The sequence below is a fragment of the Dicentrarchus labrax genome, unplaced genomic scaffold (genome assembly GCF_905237075.1).
Source record: "Dicentrarchus labrax unplaced genomic scaffold, dlabrax2021, whole genome shotgun sequence".
Classification (NCBI taxonomy): Eukaryota; Metazoa; Chordata; class Actinopteri; family Moronidae; genus Dicentrarchus; species Dicentrarchus labrax.
In genome coordinates this window covers 9,976,558-9,996,810 of record NW_026136712.1, presented here as the reverse complement: position 1 = coordinate 9,996,810, position 20,253 = coordinate 9,976,558, and the positions used below count along the sequence as shown (strand labels likewise).

Below are 20,253 nucleotides of genomic sequence, written 5' to 3'. Positions count from 1 at the left end.
ACCTGTTCTCTGTGCAATATTTCATTTGAAATGTTGAAGATGCACAGTGCTGCTTCGGTACGGTGAGGCCAAGTCAGCACATCTTATGGTGAGAAACTGTAACACATATATTGATGACATACAGTATCTCGCACCCATAAAAGACTGAATGCAAAGCGAGAGTGACAGTGTTCCATTAGCGGGCTGCAACTCTTTAAAGGTAAACTCTCTTATCTGCCACACTTCACTCCCATTTATTTTGAAGTGCATTAAGAACCACTTCATACGCACAAACAGAGAGTTATATATTTGCTTTGACATTTGTGAATGCTTAAATGAACACCTTCCGTGATTAATGCTTTCTTAAAATCCAGGACTGGGATATTGTCAGTTTTGAGTGTTGTTGGTTAGACATAAATATTTAATTACAATATATGCAGTGTGTTTTCCTATGTTCCATCTTCCCCGCTGTTAAGATTCCCAACCAAAACCAGGAAAGACAATGGCAGCCATAGTAACAGGTCTCATCCCCATCCTGCGGACTGCAGTGGATGCCACCGCCACCTACAAGGGCCGCTCGGTGTGGTTTGGCTTCTTGTGCATCCGCCTGGTGATCCTCTTCCTGGCCGAGCTGCCCTTCACCAAACTGGACGCTGACTTCACCTGCAACGGCACTATTGGCAGCATCTGCACCAAAGCCTGTTTTAATAGACACTTCCACAAACCTATGATGGTGGCCTGGAACTTCATCTTTGTCCTGGCCACCCTCTCTGTCCTGCTCATGGAGCTGTTTGCCTCCCACCTGCGCTCCCTGGCCCAGAAGAGGAACTCTCAGGGGAAGACTGATGTGGAGCTGGAGTCCCGGGGGAAGGAGGAGGCTCAGGTTGTGACCACAGACCCCGGGGGCAAGATGATCATAGATTTACACAGAAATAGAGGCGCAGTAGGCTTCTACCTGCTCAGCGTCTGTCTGCGTATTCTGATCGAGGCCTGGTTTGTGTATGTTCTGCTTTCTTGGAACTTGCCAGCACTGGATAATAGTCCATTCAAATGCTCGACAAACATCTGCTCGGAGTTACATGTTTGTGTTGTGAGGGCCGCCCCAGAGAAACGCATGTCTATTTATGCTCTGGCTTCCATCTCAGGCATGATCATTGTTTGGTCAGTCTCATTTTGTATGTACTCCATTGCTCACTACCTTTGCAATTTCTGAATATTGGCACTTCTTCTTCATTATTCTGATTTAGAATATATAAAATATATGAACACATATTTACTGTGTGACTATACATCTTTTGATCCAGTGCATATATTGTATGTTTATGTAAACTCATGCTTAAACCCTCTGCTGTATCGTCAAGTTTGGTTCAAACAATTACATTATTAAAACACAATGACATAATCAGAACTGTATTAGCTCTTCTGTCTGAGGTTTACATATGTTGTGAGATGTGTTTTGCTGACAAAAGGATTGAGGTGTTAGCTGCATGATGGCGTTTCTGAGTCAGGTCTTTGGTCAGCGCAAATAAGCTGCCACAAGTACGGTGTCAAATACACACCCATGTACACTGTATACACCTCAGCAGTTTTGATCTGTAACACTTAAAGGAAAGATTTAAAGACTTACTCTGAGAAATTAATGTCTATGATACAAATGACACTGTTTTATGTTGATATACTGTCATACATTATTTACATTGGGAAGTATTTGAACATTATTTTCAGCCAGATAGTCAAACGGCAGCATTTGTCCTTGTCATTCATGACTTGAGTTGCTTCCAACGAGGTAAAAGGTGGAGGCTGACTGTTAGAGTTTATGTTTATTCTTCAGTGAGATAGACTTCCTGTTGCTGTGCTTCATGGTATAGAGCAGTGCTGCACCAGCGTCTGTTAGAGACTGGTGGGAGGAGAAGAAACGGAGAATTATCAGAAGAAGTTAACCAAAACCGACAAAGTATTCTAGTGCTAAGAAGTATAATTCATAAGTACGTGACATGAATTACCTGTGAGTCTGAAATGACAGATTTTCTCTGGAAAAAAACAAAAAGTGTTTAATTTTTGGTGAGAATAACCAATGTGAAGCACTGAAGCTGATCAAAAATACTGTAAAAACTCACCCTTGTGAAGTTATGTATGTTGCTGTATATTGGCTCCATGGTTTTAACCCATTGTTGGTATGTCTGTTCGTCCTCTGCACTGCGATTATGCTCTCTGTGAACAGAGACACACTCACTTTGTAGAGAACAGTATCTCCCCAGCCTAACAAATGCTCTACTAGATTAGAGAGACAATCAAGAAATGAAAAAAATAAGCCTTGGGGTCAGTACTTACCAACCTTTGAATTACAAAAAAATGTTCATCAGTTTGAGGTTAAATGATAATGGTCTTAAAAGCATAAAAAAATCAACAGTTCATCAGATTAATCAGATGTATTTGAACATTTTAATGTTGGCCAGTTCATCTGATCTTCTTTTAACTTTTAACTTTTGCTCTCAGTTTCTGTAATGCAGTTCAGTCATATTTGTCACCTAAATTCATACTTTTGATCATAACATTTTATGCAAAGTGTTCTTAATCTCCTTTTTTTTCATGTTGAGTGTATTATAAAACCAGCAGTCATTAAATCCATTTGTCAGACTTCAGCATAAAGTAGCTCTCATTCTACATGTTGCCCACACGCTAATGTCAGTCAGAGTTTCCTCCATCCCTCCCGTAACTCACATTGCTCTCTCGATCAGCTTCCTCTGTAGCTCTCCCTCCATCCTGGCGTCGAGGAAGCGGCCTCTCACAGCCAGAGCGGCGCTGGCCTGTGACGAGTTGAGCTGAATGATGGCCAAAGACAGAGAGGAGAGGGCTGCCGAGCTGAGAAGGAGGGTGACACTTTTATCATAAGAGTGCTTCTCAACATTTACGGCTTCAGCCTTGCCATTGTATTGCTGTGCAAACACGCACATGGGCCACTTTGTAGCCGCTCAGACGATGAATTGCATGACCTTCATGCGGTATATGAAGCGGGCAGACATGAGTTGAGAGGATCATTTAATGTTAGAATAGATGAGAAATGTGATTTACATGGTGCAATCCTTTCTGCATGATATGAAGGCTCCGGTATCTCAGCAACAGCCAGTCTCTTTGGGTTTTAAAAACTGCTTTGCCTAAAGGTTCACTAAGATTGGTAGAAAATAATACATCTAATCAATTGTTGTCCTCAGGGCGAGCGAACGCCTCGTTGATTAAAGATGTCACAAGATAATGAGTTGTTTAAGCTTTTGAGGAGGCCACAAGCATGCAAACAGCTCAGTTCAACAGTGGTGTGTGTGGTTGAGGCAATCTCAAAACACTGTGATTATGGAAACATCATTATTACCTGTCATCAGTAACATCTCGGTCTGAAGTGATCACTCTGAGCACTGTCTGTCCGTTCCTCCGCCTGTACCTAATCTGCAGCTGGATGGACACACGGCTACCAGAGGCTGGCACAGACACTGAAAGGAAGGAGATAAGGAACATAAATATAAATCACTACAGTTTCAGCTTTTTAAAACAACAATACAATTAAGTGTTTTTATAGCACAGAAAAAGAACATATTGCTTTTTGATCATAGTTAATATGGTATCATGGTCTGGTTTTGTTTATAGATTTTTTTTTTTACATCTAAAAATCAGTGCTGTAGTGGTCGATTGAGTCAAACAGCGCACTGCATCTGGTGCCCTCCACAGACTTCTCTCCTCAGGCAAGTGTTCAGTGATCCCAAATTCAGGTTGAACTGCTGCAGAATAAATTTGTGTCTATTGTGTCTAAGTGTAGATGCCCAGCATAATAGCTAAGCTGTGTCTGTATGTATTGAATTATGAATCATAGTCAACAGGCATGCTAGGGGCTCAATGAGGTTGTGCCAAACAGTCATGGGATGTATGGGGTCCTATGTTCCCAGGCATGTGGTTGTCTTGATATAAACTGACATTGTAAGAGATTGGTAAGTGCTATCTTTACAGTTTAAATTGCAAAAGAGCAAAGGCAGATGGACGCTAACATGCTGATGTTTAGCAAGCAATATCTACCAGGATTCATAATCTTAGTTTAGCATTTGCAAATTAGCACTAAACACACAGTACAGCTAAGGCTGATATAAAGTTAGTTTTGCAAGTATTTAGTTATAAAGTGTTGGACACATTAAACTTTGACTTGAGGGTGCTGGAGGAAAAGTCACCAGAATTTATCCTCAAGGCACCTGTAGCAAATTTCATCCTATAGTTGTCAAGCTATTTCACTGAAAACCAAACATGTCAACCTCATTGTGGTGCTAGAGGAGAGAGAGGTGCAGTCAGGAGAGATTTCATCCTCTGGGCACCACGAACATCTACGAAATGTCAGTGTAATCAATCCATCTAATAGTTGTTGAGATATTTTAGCCTGGACCAAAGTGGTGAACCGACTGATGAACAGACTTACACTGCCATCCCTGGAGAAAGTCCAGGGTCCAGGGAAAAAAGTAATTTAATGTGAAAGCTATTTCTTACTAACTGACTAATAATAGTTCTTTGTTTGCCTTGACAGTTTCTGCAGTTGGTATTGCCTTTCTCAGAAAAATTACTAATGATTTAGGAGGGGACCTTGGTAGCTCATCTGGTAGAGCGCGAGCCCCATGTACAAAAATGCTGACCGCAGTGACCAGGCTCTTTGCTCCTTGTCATCCCTACTCTTGCTCCCCACTTTCCTGTCACTCTTCAGCTGCTACTATCCAATAAAAAGCCCCAAAAATAAAAATTACAGGTAGTAGTGTGACATGTACGTCCAGATGGAAACATTTCTGTCAGACCAAAAGTCGTAAGACATGGACTTCTGTTTTTTACTGGGCCTATTCTTGTATTTTTCCTCAAGCCAGCTTTGTTAGTTCTTGTTTTCAAATGTAATGACCTTGGCTCCCTCTCGGTTTGGCTTGCAGTGATCTCAGAATGAAAACAGATTTTCCTGGTTTGCATCATCAGTAATCACCATTTTGCAACGTTCAGCAAGACCTGGTAGCACACGTCACACCACCACCTGTGATATTCCTAAGGAAGGCAGCAGAACTGCAAGTGAAACTGGCAAGGTAAAAAAACCATAATGTTTATTTCTGTTAGCCTTCACGTGGTCACTTGTTGGAGTTGAGGGAGAGTCTAGACAGTGGCTCCAAAATAAGGAAGTGAGAAAATAAAGAACGGTCAAGAGTGTTTGTCATAATAAAGTTTTGACAGGTAATAAAAAAACAAGTTCAGGCCAGTTCTTCTTTAGCCACACACACTATTACACAGTCAGTCTGTCAATAGTGGCATACAAGCTTTTTCTCACCTTCTGCGTCCTGTTCATTGGCTCCAAACTGGAAGGTGATCTCTGTATCTGGGTCCACATTCCCCACCTCTTTGGTCCCTTTGTGTCCTGACTCCTTCTCTCCTCTCATACGCCTGGACCGAAGGAGAACATCATTATTAACACGTTAACAAACGTCAGCGCTTTGTTAATAATATAATTTAAAGTGCATTCATGTGCCAATTAGACCACTTGATGAAGAATTTTGTAATATTAGTATTCAAGGTATACAAAGCGCAGATCTTACAGTGACTGAGGCAGCAGTAATGTGACAGTACAGTGTGTCGCTATGGTCCTGTTCTCAATCATTTGTTCCAACTCTGTGTGCAACCTTCTAGGACTTGCTATCACCACCTATCATGGACAAGACACACAGACAACAAGATCTGGTGAGTGATATACATAATCAATATACTGGCACTTATTATACAAATCTGTTGTAACACATCACAACACTATTACAAATCATCTCTTACTTTCCCTCCAGTTCGATCAGCGAGTCTTCCCAGCTCATCCAACCTGCAGTCTGTTCCCTCAATGGACAGCACAGACACTGTCACACTAATGAAAGAAGGACATTTCAGTATGAACTTTATTACAGCATATCACAAAAAAACTCTTATTAGTGCTAATGTCAGCTCTAGTCCCTTTTTTATGTTGGTGGAGCAACAGTGTTTCAAACTTGTAAATATATGATAATGTTCTCTTCAGCAGTATAATAACTGAATGCTTGTTCCACTCTTGACATTGATGAGGTGTACCACCAACCCCTGATTGGCAGCATATTCCCCCAGCTCCTGGTAGAAGATGGTGGATGAGAGGAGGGTGCGAGCATCATTATCCTCTACCTCCAAATTCCCCAAGTCTGTGTTGGCCTTCCCATCTGTACAGATAATCACCTTTGAGATCAGCAGGGATAAAAATGAAAAAAATTACATAGGATTGTCTTAGGACCATACCAAAGTTTTTTTTCGCATGTTTGTGACCATTTATTACAAATCATATACATTTTAAACCACAGCTCATCCAGTTCAAAGTGCAGACAGATTTATGCTCTGCAGTACCACACAGCAATAACTTTTACCATGGAGTTGTCCCAAGTACATACAGTACACTAAGTTCAGCTTGACATTCATAAAAATTAATGCAAATAGATGCAGGAAAATATTTACTCTGTTAACAGAGAAGGAGCCAGTAATGCTGAGGACGGTCAACAAACTTAATATTCAAATAAATGGAGTCTACACATCTGTTATAAACATATTTATGCTGTGCATGAGCTTTGCTGAATATATGCAACTGTGCAGTGCTGTGAAATATAAATGTTCTACAGGTCACATGTATAATGTAATGCATGTGAACTGTAAATGGGCTAAAACATAACACATAAACTGGTATGGTCCTGTCAATAAGACTTAGGACCAAACCGACCTTGGATCCTGGCAGTCTGGAGGCTGTTGCAATCGCCAGGAGAGCAGCTGGACCAAGAGCTGTCGCCCCACTTTCAGATAATCTTTTAACAAGAGGAAAATCACAAAAAAAGTGTTTTGAAGGTAAGGTTACTACTAAGTAATAAAAAGACAAAAACAATTGATTGTACAGCAATCACTGCTTTTTCTCTGACCCCTGAACTTCTCTCTGTAAGTAGTCCTTGGTCTGTGAGAGAGGAGGAGGACTGGGGAAACTGGCTGCAGCCTCTTTCAGATAGTCGCTGTCAGCCAACTCAGCATCACTCAGGAAAAGGGATGTGAAATTTTCATATCCATGCAATGTCACCTGGCAACGCAAACATTAGGGGATGAAGGAAAGCTGCAGTAATAACTTGACTTTCGCACTTGCATTTCTATATGAGAAACTAAAAAAATAAATTAAAAAATGAGTCACACACAAACTTAAAAGACAGAAATCGAATAGATTACTAAAAAAACTGAGGAAAATCAGGAAGAAAATGTAAAATGACCCAACAAATCTATTGTGAACATCTATTTTTAAAGATCAAACCTCTAATGATAATTTATGTACCTGATGGTTGAAGGTGATGAGTCCCACTCGTATGTCAGGTTGTTGTTCACTTAGACTATGAACACACTGCAATACGGCTTCCTGGACAAACTGGTTAGAAATAATGATTTTAATCACCAAAGGCATCTTGATTGCATCTTTTGTCATTATTGTGATACTCGTACACAAACAGTAAGTGCTGATTTTCAAGTAAACTTAACATAATGTTGTGTTGGTTAACTCTAACTGGTGCTGCAGTGTGTTAGGACTCACAGTGTTCATTTAAAATAGTGGTTCCCAACCTTTTCTCTTCAAGGGACCCCTTTTGTATCATTGAGTAAACGGACAACCCCTTACTAAGTGACATGTGTGGATATTTTATATTGTGTCGAATGCATAACAGTAGAGAACAGCTGATAAACGCTTGTGTAGTTTGTGTAAAACGAGCAATTTGGATGAATTTTGAGCAGATTATTTCCTGTGAGCATCAGACATGTTTTGCTTTTAGGAACTTTTTACAACCCTGTGTGGAAGGCTCCTGTGAATGTAGCTCAGGTCTTCAGAGTTTAGATATTAAATACAATTTTAACTGTAAAAATAACAATTTCCCTATTTTTTTTTTTTTTACAGAAATGAACAAACTGCTACTGTGTATATTTTTTAAGTTTACAGCCCTTGGAATCAAAAAGGCCTCACAACCCCCTGTGAAGCTTTGGCGACTCATAGTGGGGGTCGGGACCCCCAGGTTGGGAACCACTGATTTAAAAGGACACTTATAAATGAAAACAAAAACAAACAAAAAAACTCACTTGTAGACGGGATCTGTGGAGAACCGTGTCTTTCAGTGACACCTTGAAACAACAGAGATTCATCATTTAAGACACCACAGCTTGTATGTGTGAATGCCAGGTGTCATAAACAGTGAACAGATCAGTGTCAGTCAAGTGGTTTTCACCTGGGAGGTGATGCTCATGGACCCCGAGATGTCGATGCAGAAGAGCAGCAGAGCGTCCGCAGCGCACAGGGGCTTTTCATCAGGGCTGAGCAAAAAGAGGCCATCCTGGTAACCAGTTAGAGGACACTGTGGTATACTGGGAGGGCTGGTCAACTCACAGGGCTGACAGAAGTAACACACATCAACCTGTAGTTCAGCAGGAGGAGAGAAGACACATTTCACAAGCCTGTATCAGTCAAACCCGTTATCCATTGTTTAATTATGTTATGATCAATAATGCTTAGGCCTGACTGCCTCTAAGAGTTTGTCAAGCCCTGTGTTTCTCAGAAGTGATTACAAAGAGATTTACAGTTATTATTCACATTTAAAATCAATGAATTCTACTTATCTGTTTCAGAATAAAGGTCAAATGAAATTCGGCATGTAATTACCACATTGTCATAGCAGGAGTCCAGCACAGATCCACACTGGGAGCAGGAGGTAGGTTCTCCTTGTATGGTCTGCACTGGAAATATGCAAACATGATCATCATTACAAGCCAATAAGACCGAAAGTAAAACCATATGGCAGATAGTGAAGGTTTTATGGTGATAATAAAAGTTTACTGACCTCTTTCCTCTGAGAGTAATTTTCCTAAACTGACAAGGACCACATTAGGATTCCCTGGCAGGAGCCCCTTATCTGCCGATCCTGAGTTGGGAACAACAAGAGCATTAAATTAAAGAGCACTGGTGTAAAACATTCAGAATGAGGGTTATTCTTTTGACAGCAAGATTGTTACAATTACCTTCACTAGTAGGTGATGAGACAAGTGACGGGTCTGAAAGTGATTTTCTGGATGATGAGGGAGATGAGTGGGATGCAGGTAACAGAACCAGGTAATCTGGCATTGACTTCATAAATGAAGGTCTGGGAGGAAGTGGTGGGGCTGAGGTTTGAGAGCAGAACAGAATAAACTCGGATGGTTCTGGTCCTTAAAACTATTTGCACAAAGCTGCTCAAAATCTTGAAAATACATTATGTTGTGTCAAAAACCTGCAAAGAACATTTTCTGTTTACCTAATGTCTGGGCCGAAATGCTGCAGATATCAGCTGGTAGCTTCACCTGGAGGCCCGTACCTTCTGGTGTGGTGTATGAGTAGTTTGCGTCCGTTGGTTGTGCATTTAAATCCGGTTCACTTTTAGGGAGGTCATAGGTAAATGTCTGACTGTTGGTGTTGGGGCAAGGGAGTGGCTGGCTGTAAGAATTGGACTGGCTGTTCCCTGCAGGTCTCATGTGTGGTGGAAGAAGAGCTGGGTAAAGCCGAGAGGAGCAGTATGTTAAAGGAATAATTCACCCAAACAACAAAAACTCAATCATCTCATAGGCTCCTGATCAAAGAAATACCTGCATGAGCACAGTGGACCACCAAACACACAGTGATTTATCACCTGCAGCTCAATCCCTGTCCATGATTCCAATTGGCCAAAAGGGCTAGTTAACCCAAATTATGAAAAAAACAAGACATTCATTCAATCATGATGGACTCGGTTTTAGTGCCATAGCGATCCCTGGCTTTATTTCAGGTTTCAAATGTGTATATGTTATAAATGTCACTTATATCTGCTTGGCTAGATACAAATGTTTTGTTTATTGGCTGATCGGACCCTTGAACATTTTTGACCTCGTAATGTTCTTTTTCCACCTCATTCACCATTCTGTGTTATTTTAAGTTGTAGTATTGGGCAAGCTACTGAGATACAAGGTAAATGCAGGATTTTAAGATCAATTTTGCTGAGCAGGCAAACGAGGCAGCATTGGTTTGAGAAGTATGCTTGTGATGAAGGGACAGGAGAACCAAAGTTTCCTGATTAAGGCTTTTAAAGGTTTTATTTATACATCTATACATTAGCTGTTATGTAAAGGTAGAGGGGAGTAATAGGTTAAGTTTTTGTTTTGACAATGCGCTGTGAAGTAGGAGAAACTAAGGTGTCAATGAAATTCATGAAAATCCCAAAAGGTTCTATCTACATAATACAAACTAAACTTGTTCAGTCATACTTTTTCTTACATTGCCACATTCACTGTACCTGTTTTTCGAGGAGGTGTTGGGACCAGCTGAGGAGGAGTTGGAGGGATGAATGAAGCTGTGTTCAATTTACTGTGAAATGCTGCATTTTCATAGAAGGGGGTGGGCTTCACAACCTTCTTCACTTCCCTGCTCTTTTCCAACTGTTCAATAACCTTGGGAGGGGATGGGAGGGATTTAGGTGATTTGGCTTCTGCAGAGTTTGTTGGAGGAGGAGGTGGAGGTGTGCGAGGACGTATCCAGTTAACAGGAGGGAGAAGAGCTAAAAGGGATAAAAAATAAATTATATATACAGTATGCACAGTGGCTGTTAATTTAAGATCACTTTCTTGCAAGAGAAATGTGAGCAGAGATAAAAACAACTGGTGCAGCGATGACCTTTGTGCTGTGAAGAAAATGTGACTCAGGTGGCAGATGGCTTTTACTGAGCAAAGCAAAGTATCTGAAAGGAACATCTCCTCTTAGATAGACAGGAGAGGTTGTGTGTGTCACTGATTGCATAATACATAATGGTACTTAACCAACCAGTCACCCAGAAAGCTCTAATGAAAGGCAAAATCCACCTGCAGATGCTTTATGTATCATCAGTCTTCGATATTCAAAACAAATTATTTTGTGATTAGGTATTGGACTTCTTTAATCTTTCTCTCAGCTTCTTCTTCAGTTAATGACTTCCTACATTTCCCAGAATGCCCCTTGACTTCCTCTAGAGAATGGACCTGACAGCAGGTGAGGTGTCACTCTGCCTGTCACTGTACAGGCAGAGTGAAAGCTTTGAGTCTCTGGTGGATTTCTTCAGACTGGTGAGTGAACAAAAAAGCAGTTTGACACTAAAATTAAATGTTTCCTGTTAATGTTTTAAATTTGAAACATTTTAGGTGTCAAACTCCATGGAAGCTGCATTGGAAATATCTGTGTGTCTGGCTATTGATCTGTAGAAATGAGAAAACTACAACTAAACAGCAAAGTGGACCCAAGAATGGGATATCTGTCTTTTTAAACGAGTGTTATAAATTGTGATTTTTTTCCTTTGATGTCATGCCTGGGAATGTTTGAAAGAAATCCCACCTGAGCGTTTAATGACATTGGTATTGGATCGTTGGCTGTCCTTCTGAGTCACTGATGGTGGCACATAAACAAACCCACAAGCAAATTCCATCGTGAGTTTACGTGCCTGTGAGAGAGAGGACATTATTTAATAGAACGTGACACCCAATAATACATAAAAGAGGATACATTGACAATATATATTTATAAGTAATTATATAAAGTAATTCCTAAATAATGTTCTCTGGGGACATGTGACAATCAGTTTTTAACATGTTGACACACCTTTAAGAAGTGCTCAAATAAAATAAACTTAATCAGCGTGAATAAATCCTCTAAAAATAAGACATACTTACACATGCAGAGTCATTTGAATGCTGACCGTACAGCACAACTGTAAACATAAAACCCGCCCAGGTCTCCGTAATGATTCAACTGTCTGTGACGTCTTATCATTCACTGTGTGTGTCTCAGGCATCTTGTCCAACAGGTTTCTGTTCCCAAGAGTTAAAGTGTTGTGCTGGATTGGTTGGTTAGTCAGATATTTATCTCACATTGCCTAACTCCAGTTAAACATTCTATGAATGTAAATAAAGTGGGTGGAAGAATAGAAACAGGGAAGAAAAATGTCGAAGGTCAAGATGACTCGTGCATAATGGCCTTTCACAGTCTTTTAAAGGACTACCTCACACTGATTATACTGTAAACGTATTCCATGTGCAGATATTGCTGGTGAAATATATGTTGTCATGCTATTATGTTCCTAATCATATAACTCACTTAAGACAATAGCCTTTTTAATTTTATATAATATAATCTGTGTACTGGAGGATTAAGAAAATAAGAAATAAATACCTAAACTGAAAAGCAGATTTTAGGCTAAAGGACAATATACTTGTATGTATATATATATATTTTCATTTTCTTTCAATATTTTTCTTGATTATGTTTGATTAATGTAATTAAATGTCTCTGTGTATACAATATATATGCAAAATAAAAACAAACAGACATTATAACTTTGGTCTTATGTGCTATAGAAATATATATATTTAACAAGACTAAGAGCCTACAGCCATATCAGCTGTGCTTTAAGCTAAATGCTATCATCAGCATGCTTACAAGCTGTAGTTTAGCAAGTAAAATGTTCGACACATTCACCATTTTAATTTAACATGTTAGAATGCTAATATGTGCTAATTCGCTTAAAACACAAAGTACAGGCAAGGGTAATGGGAATGTCATTAGCTTTGTCATGAACCAGAGTGCTGGACAAATTATTTATTTGACCTGCTGGAAGAGATAGATAAAAAGTTAAGGGATCACCAAAGTGGTTATACTTCATCCTGTTGCGATGAAGCAATCGATCCAACATTTGATGAGATATTTCTTTCAAACCACAAATGTCTACTTCATGGTGGCGCTAGATGAAAAGTCAGGGGGGTCACTACAGTCGGTAGGGTTCATTCTCTGGGCACCATGAATGTCTGTTCAAAATTTCATGACAATCAATTGAGAACTGACCCACACATAGGCAAAAAAAATGTCAGAGGCAAAACAATTATACTTTTATTTTGGAAATCCATTCCCTCAGTCAAAGTAATGTTTGTGTACTTCTACATACTGTAATACTTATTAAGTAAACATTAACCTTGCGTGCACACATCATTGTAAACCTGTGCCTGGGTAAACCTCATGTATCTTTATCAGCTATCTTCATTACTGTGACCTAGTGACTCAGACGTTAATGGCAGAAAATAAATATCCTCTCTTGTTCTCCTTTGTTTTGTCTTAACGTGCACACATGCATGCAGACACACGTACACACATACACACGTACAGCTCATGAAAAAACATACAATACATTCTAGTCTTAAGTTAATTCATATTGCAGAAGTACTCAAACCAAGTAGGTTAGAATATTAAGGCCTCAACAAGTTTTACATTTCAAAAATGGCTGATATTAACTCAAGAATCAATGTGACAACATACAATAATAATAAATGTTATTCTTAGAAGATCTGAAAACTAACTCTTTGTGAGAAATAAGTTTAGGACATAGCATATTAGACAGCGTGACGTCACTCGGCAACTTCAACATAATTTGCTGGGTAGAAGCCCTCTTTCCCTCCGCTCAGAACTCCTCGACACCAACCCTGGTCGTCCTCCTCCTCCACCTTCAGGAACACTTCACCTGGGATTGAGAATATATGATGATATTAAAAACATGTTTTAATAAAGAGTAACTGTGTCATAATATGCAGAGTAGTCATTTTTAGCTTACTTTAAAGTACTACACAAACAACCTTATGGGAGTTTGTTAATTAGCCACCTTACTCATTGTTTGACACTTTGACTATAATAGTTCAACTAGAATTACCTCTGTAGCAAGTAATAACAGCACACTACTCCATCTTAAAGCCAAAGCATTTTTGCAATGACGTTAACTGTTCTAAATAAAACTCCCAAATCTCTTCTAAAATGCAAAACCTGTGATGTATAGGTTAAGATCTAAATAGTTAGTGGTTTACTGTTGCTCAGAAGTGAATTGTTGAGCAGCTTGCAGATGTTACTCCATGTTTCTGTCTATTTAGATTTACTATGACTATTCATTCACTTTCAAAATGCCTCTCTTAAAGCACATTTTAAGTGTAGCTTTTTGTCTTTGCAGAATGTGAATTATAGCCACAAAAATAAGGTTTAGTGCTCTTGAACTGTACTTTCTGTACTTATAAGTAACATTTTCAACATTTGGATAAAGCTACAACACTATGATACAGTAAGATCATTGAAGTCGGTAACATTTGCGAAAGGCAAAGGTTTTTCACTACGACTCCTTTGATTCTGGTGCCAGTCTAGATAATGGTAAAAAACGTTATCTTTGAACTTCACTACCCAGAAGTTATGTAACGTGACAGCAGTAAACTGCACACTTATGTTTACTAGCCTGTCTGTCATCATTTCAGAAGGACGTGATGCATATCTTGACTTCCCACTCAGATTTATGCCGATACAATGGTTGTAACTTTATATAATAATCTTGCCTATTGTAGCTTTAACATTGAAAATAACAACACTGTCTAAATACATCTGAGAGTCATCACATCACACTTTATGTGTCACCTGCTTTAAAGGACAGCTCATCACCCTCCTCTCCCACGTAGTCGTACAGAGCTCGCACCTTCACACCCCCAATCATCACACTAACAGGAGAAGAAAATTGATGTTCTAAAAACCACAAATATGACTTGGAATAAAATGTACATTGTTCTTTTTTAAATGAACCATATATTGAAAGAACTACACTGGATTACTAACGGTCGGCGCTCTTTTCTTTTCTGGTCTCTCTTCTTTCTATTTAGCTTTTTTACAGGTGGGACCCACTCCTGATGGAAGAGATACAGTTTAAGTTTCAGAATAATCAACTCTTAGATCAAGTACAAGAGCTATAATAAATGTATTACAAGATTGTGCATCTATACATTTTACTATATTGGCAGACTTCCAAAAAGAAAGAGAAAAACACTTATAGAACAAGGTTTGCACACAAATACATGCATTTTTCTTCGTCTATGTGTTGGAGTAAAACTGTGTAACACACCTCAATCTTTGGCCAGTCGGTGGGCATACCAGGACCGTGGTTGTTCTTCCACCATTTGACATCATCTTGCTCACTGATGGACATCAGAGTGTGGTGGAGCTCACTGTACACTGCCTTCACACTGACACAAGGACACAGAGCTAGTTTTTGATGACACAATACACTTCAGTCCCACACGCTATACTCACAACCCAGTCACCTGTTGGTGGCTTACCTCTCATTGTTGGTGATGTCAAGATGTCTGTGGATGGAGAGGAAGGCCTGCTTCAGAAAGCTGACCCTCTTCCTCTCCTCCTCCTGCGACTGTTCAAAAATGGCTTCCATCTCCTCCATGTACCGAGGCGTGTAGGACGTCACATCCTCCAGCACTTTCTCGTATTGCTCTCTGCTCTGCAGGCAGTCCACAAGAACAGTTTTATAATAAAAAGCTGCACGCTCCCTCAGGAAGAACATCTGCTGTTTCTTTAAAGGACCAGTGTGTAGGATTTAGTGGCATCTAGTGGTGAAGTTGCAGATTGCAACCAACTGAATGCAACTCAGTCTTTCTAGCTTAGAGGAGGAACTACCATAGCCGTGAAACTCTTGAAAAACATTCTGGGCTGTAGAAACAGCATCAACATTGCAGTCCACAGAAGAGGACCCACTCCCTCTGTGGATAAGAATGTATCATTCTAAGGTTACAACAACACAGCAATCCTTATCTCAGGCGATTATACACTAATGAAAATATACCTGTGAATATTATATTCAATTTCTGCCAATAGATCCTCCTAAATGTTACACACTGGACCTTTAATGGAGCCTAAAATGTATAAATCATCTGGTGCTCTTTACTGTTCCCATGCTTGGCTCCATAAACACTGAGCAGTGTAACAATAACACATCTCCATACAAGGGAAAAGCTTGGAACAGAAATTTAAGGCTGGGGCTCATGTTTAGAGTTGATAGTTCCTCAACTGAATAAATATCACCACATGCAGCAGGCCAACAAAACCTTCTTGGAATGCAACAATGTTTAACTCTGTGGCATGTGAATCAGGCATTGTGAATTTAAATGTGCTGTGAAAGAAGCTTTTATTCAGCATGCATGAAGTGGTGCAGTGTGATAACATCCATCCTCACCTTTTCTTTCGCCTCCGTGGCCTTCTCTCTGGCATCTGTGAATTTCTGCTTTTTCTCTGGACTCATCTCAGAGTTTTCGTTTGCTTGTTTCTCTTTCTCAAGGGCTGTTTGCTCTTTCTGACAGCACTTGTGATATGCTACTCGGACCTTCTCCAGCTGTTGAATACACAGTCACACAAATTATTTACTAAAGGAAAAGGTTGCAGTTTTCAGAGATATGCTTATTAGCTTTCTTGCTGACAGTTAGATGAGAACATCGATACTGCTCTAAACATTGTATGGTAAATGTGAAGCTATGGTGGATGGACAAGGTTAGCTTAGCATAAAAACTGGAAGACAAGGGAAAACAGCTAGCCCAGTTTTGACCACTTTTTGTCACTTTGTTTTTAAATTTAATACTTAATATGGCATTTAGCTGTATTTGACAGTAGAGCGAGACAGGGAGAGAGAGGGGATGACATGCAGCACGGGGCCTAGGCTGGCCTCCATTGAGCTACTGGGGTGCCTATGTTCACACATTTTTAACTCAAAGTTGAATTTTTGGTCAATTTAGTTAGTGAAATGTCTAAACCCTCACTGCGCTGCATTATTATAAACTATGAAGAACTAGGGGTCACATGGCGCTGTCTCTCCCTCTTCGTCTCCTTGCAGTTCTCGTGCTTTAGTTCCGTGTCGTTGCTGTGGTTGCTTTGACATACAGTATGTGGTGTTTAAGTTCGCTGTCTTCTGTGTACATTTTTTTTGGTTAACTATTAGATATTACACAGGCAATAATACAAAAAGCATTAATAATGTGCACCATTTCCTATATATAGACTGACCCTCTCTCCCAACCCTCAGCTGTGACTTCCAGCGTCCCTTCCTATCCCTGTCTTTATGCTAAGTGTAACTACCTGTCTCCTGGCTGTAGCTTCATATTTACTGTAAACACTGAGGGCAATATCAATCTCCTCATCTAACTCTCAGCAAGACAGGAAATAAGTGTTTTTTTCACAGCACACTGAAAACCCACTATTGTTGTGCACAACACATCATTCTTGACCTCTGAAATCATTACCAGTACTTCAAGGTCCCCTCACTAGCTTTTTTCAGAGCTTTCAACCACATCTCACGGCCTTCATCAGCAGATAGAGTTTGCAAACTCCATTGCTAACAAAGAGATGCAGATGAGATGAAGTTGAAAGCTTCGGAGAAAAAGCTAGCAAGTGGAGACACACACACACACACACACACACACACACACACACACACACACACACACACACAATACAGATTCATTTAAATGTCAAATGTGCTGGACCTTTATCAACTTTTTGGACCAGGGTTTCTGCGCACGTGAAAAACTTGTGCTGTTGTCATAGCTCTCCCTGAACCCACAGAAGATTTTTTTCGGAAAGGTCTCCTTCTGCCACGTCTTCACCCGGTCCCCCTCCTCTGCGACCAGTGACTGTGAGATGGAGGAGTGGAGGGCGGACAAGCGCTCAGTGGAGGTGAAGAAACATTGCCACGCCCTCATGAGGGAGCCATAAAGTGGCCCTGGGGAAAAAGAAAAAAAGACGAAGGAATGACATAACAGAGAGCACTGGGGTGAGTCATGGAACCAGTAGAGAAATAATGACCTCCATTTGTTTACTGAGGGGTTTCAAACAAGTACAGATGAAGCCATTTAATAAGAATCAAGCAGTAATTTTAACTTGGTGAGAGCTGACATGATCAAAAAGGGCTGGGAATCATGTTCTCTATTTCTAAGCCACAAAAGCGCCCCACCATGCAGCTTCTTATACTTACGTGAATCCACTATGGACTTCCACTTGCTGCTCCACTGGCTGAGCTGCTGGGCGTACTGTTTTTCTACCTTTGCTCTCTCCATGAAGCAGGCCACAATGTCATTGCATGCCTGGAAGGACTGTTCAGTTCGGTGCACTGTACGCACATAATTCCCCGGCTGGGAAAATGAAAGATGGTGATGATGTGTAAGAATAACAGACCTGAGTTTTACAGTCACAAGCACACATGAGCACTGTTTTGGATAAACTATCCTTGGGTGGCAGTTTTCTTAGATTTAATTATAAATGTAATCCTCACCATCCAGAAGCTCTGGTTCTTGGGATCTTCCCGCGGCTCCTTGGGAAGGCTCGCCATCATTGGGAACGTTTCTGTTTCAGAAAGTAAGAGATAGATGTTTGTGTTACACAACAGAGTTGCTAGACTGGTTACAATGCAAAACAAGCAAGGAAAGACAGCTTTTATTGGCAGACAGGTGACACTGATTAACATGCAACAGGTTGGGCGTCTAGACATGGTAAAATGTGTAGATACAGTAGGTTAACTTCCTCATCAGCAGAGCTATTCCCCCTGTATGGCAGGTGTACTTGATAGGGAATAATTGGCGGTCGAAACCTTGCAGTGTGTGTGTGTGTGTGTGTTGCTCAGCTTATTGCCATAACAACTTAGATGATCCTGAAGACATGTTATTTACACTGTACAGTGCTTGGATACATCCAAACCCCCTGCGTGAGTAAGGGGAGTGCCGTTGCAGTGGCAGACTGGAATTCACAGGGGTGGGATCTGCCAGCAGGAATAGAACAGCTGCTCCGGCATTCTTCCTGTTGCCTTCCCAAAATAAACAGCAAGGGAAAGGTCATCTTTCCCTTTGCTCTGACTAATGCAAGGCCTATTAGAACCAACTGTCTTCCACCCTGAGATCACGACCGCAAGAGCGCAACAGGGGCATATTTCTGATTTGGCAAACAAATGTAAATGCTGGATTTAAAAGGGACGAACTGTCCAAATAGCAGACATTTTTGCACAGCATGTAGAGCAAAGCACAAGTGGCGGATACATTAGAGGGAGAAGACAGATTGAACAAAAGACGGGAGATGCGTGCACAAACATGCAAAGGACGCAGTCACATTAGGGCCTATTTCTGTCTGGGCAACACGTTGACACATTGCTGGCTGAGTAATATGAAAATGACTAACCACACCTCATCACAAGACTGAGCATGACGGAGAGAGAGGCTCACTGAGGACTTTCTTTCCTTCAGCTAGCCGGTTTTCAAACTTATATTTTTATGTTATCTTGTTGTTTTTTCACTTGTTATGAGCTCCTGTAAGTGGAAACATGGTAGGGTTAGATTCAACCTTTTGACTTAAATCTTCTGTTTGATTCGGTTCTTGTGCATGCAGAGGAAAGGAAGCAGCTCATCCTTTCGTGTTGACACAGAGAAGCATTCATATCAAAATAATGCTAAAAGAACCTCCATCCACAAGCCAGTAAGAAGCAAAAAGTGGCAACCGAGAAGTCATGCCTGGGAGAAACCAGCACTTACATTTTTCTCTGAAACACCAGTGATTACTCAAGTGACCACTTGTTACTGTAGTTCAGGGGCTTGCTGAGGATTTCTCTCCATTTCTCTGTCCGTCTCCCCCTCTCCCAGTGTGCCTCTCCTCCTCTAACACATGCTTCTCTCCCTCTCTGCTCTCTCTCTGACCCAATTTTCCCTTGGCACTTAAAGTTACACACACACACACACACGTTGTTGATTTTAAAAGTGGGTGTGAGACACTGAGACAATGCAAGCAAGCAGAAAGGGGGGGAAAAAATTAAACAAACCAGAGCATTTGCATGGTAATTACTCCGCTGCTAATTGGCTTTAGGGCAAACAAAGAGGGAGGAAGAAACTCACCTTGCTTGCTCTCCTCCCCAGTCAGCTGTGATATTCTAGTTCACAGTCATGCCAGGATGAACTCTTCTTCCTCTTTCTCTCCTGTTTCCTACTTTAACCCCATCCTTTGCTTCTTTAACTCACTGGCTTCCTCCCTATCAGGCTGTTTAGCTCTCCTTTGACTGTCACCCGCTCACTTTCTCTCCACTCTGCTATTAGAAAAAACAGCTGGAAGAATCCCCCTCCTTCTCTCTCCCTGCCCGTCCCTCCCTCTGTCTCTCTCAATATGGTGCTAATGAGATGCTGAACCTTCATTTTGACCGTTCGCTGGTCACAGAATCGTGTCAGTGTGGCACAGAGTCATGTGAGCTTATTAGTGAGTGTGTGTGACAGCAAGGGAGGGGTGGGGGGTCCCATGAACAGCCACATTAGCCCCGTGCCCCTTTGTGACCTGCCATTCTC

The 20,253-nt window shown here is 40.7% G+C and overlaps 3 protein-coding genes and 1 long non-coding RNA gene across 8 annotated transcripts; 2 read left to right on the top strand and 2 right to left on the bottom strand.

Annotated features, from left to right (window-relative positions):
• Window positions 1-84: 84 nt before the first annotated feature.
• gjz1 (gap junction protein zeta 1) lies at window positions 85-1,387 on the top strand. Of its 2 annotated transcripts, none has more exons than XM_051418842.1 (2): window positions 85-199; window positions 456-1,387. In XM_051418842.1, the coding sequence occupies exon 2, from the start codon at window positions 482-484 to the stop codon at window positions 1,190-1,192; it is 711 nt and encodes a 236-aa protein (XP_051274802.1). In that variant the 5' UTR covers window positions 85-199; window positions 456-481; the 3' UTR covers window positions 1,193-1,387. The 2 variants fall into 2 exon arrangements, with proteins under 2 accessions (XP_051274802.1, XP_051274803.1); XM_051418843.1 differs by having other exon boundaries at window positions 420-1,387.
• Window positions 1,388-1,619: 232 nt separating this feature from the next.
• On the bottom strand, window positions 1,620-11,865 carry LOC127373924 (circularly permutated Ras protein 1). Of its 3 annotated transcripts, none has more exons than XM_051418837.1 (21): window positions 11,758-11,865; window positions 11,423-11,528; window positions 10,356-10,616; window positions 9,345-9,578; window positions 9,073-9,213; window positions 8,895-8,975; window positions 8,717-8,790; window positions 8,286-8,471; window positions 8,140-8,181; window positions 7,352-7,441; window positions 6,954-7,105; window positions 6,761-6,842; window positions 6,098-6,228; window positions 5,806-5,890; window positions 5,577-5,683; window positions 5,312-5,424; window positions 3,347-3,464; window positions 2,701-2,841; window positions 2,097-2,190; window positions 1,983-2,009; window positions 1,620-1,876 (listed from the first exon to the last, which is right to left on the bottom strand). In XM_051418837.1, exons 1-21 carry the CDS (start codon window positions 11,803-11,805, stop codon window positions 1,787-1,789), a joined length of 2,403 nt encoding a protein of 800 aa, XP_051274797.1. In that variant the 5' UTR covers window positions 11,806-11,865; the 3' UTR covers window positions 1,620-1,786. The 3 variants fall into 3 exon arrangements, 2 of the variants coding, with proteins under 2 accessions (XP_051274797.1, XP_051274798.1); XM_051418838.1 differs by having other exon boundaries at window positions 11,754-11,843; XR_007886950.1 differs by lacking the exons at window positions 1,620-1,876; window positions 1,983-2,009 and having other exon boundaries at window positions 2,701-2,801.
• On the top strand, window positions 4,889-6,919 carry LOC127373929 (uncharacterized). The gene is made up of 3 exons (XR_007886951.1): window positions 4,889-5,072; window positions 5,668-5,718; window positions 5,817-6,919. It is a non-coding gene; the product is annotated as an uncharacterized LOC127373929 (long non-coding RNA).
• Window positions 11,866-12,947: 1,082 nt separating the features above from the next.
• On the bottom strand, window positions 12,948-20,011 carry LOC127373926 (protein kinase C and casein kinase substrate in neurons protein 3). Of its 2 annotated transcripts, none has more exons than XM_051418840.1 (10): window positions 19,813-20,011; window positions 18,210-18,280; window positions 17,913-18,069; window positions 17,425-17,660; window positions 16,125-16,280; window positions 15,217-15,392; window positions 15,003-15,123; window positions 14,720-14,787; window positions 14,525-14,604; window positions 12,948-13,595 (listed from the first exon to the last, which is right to left on the bottom strand). In XM_051418840.1, the coding sequence occupies exons 2-10, from the start codon at window positions 18,267-18,269 to the stop codon at window positions 13,483-13,485; spliced, it is 1,167 nt and encodes a 388-aa protein (XP_051274800.1). In that variant the 5' UTR covers window positions 18,270-18,280; window positions 19,813-20,011; the 3' UTR covers window positions 12,948-13,482. The 2 variants fall into 2 exon arrangements, with proteins under 2 accessions (XP_051274800.1, XP_051274801.1); XM_051418841.1 differs by lacking the exon at window positions 19,813-20,011 and adding an exon at window positions 19,456-19,617.
• Between the last annotated feature and the right edge of the window lie 242 nt (window positions 20,012-20,253).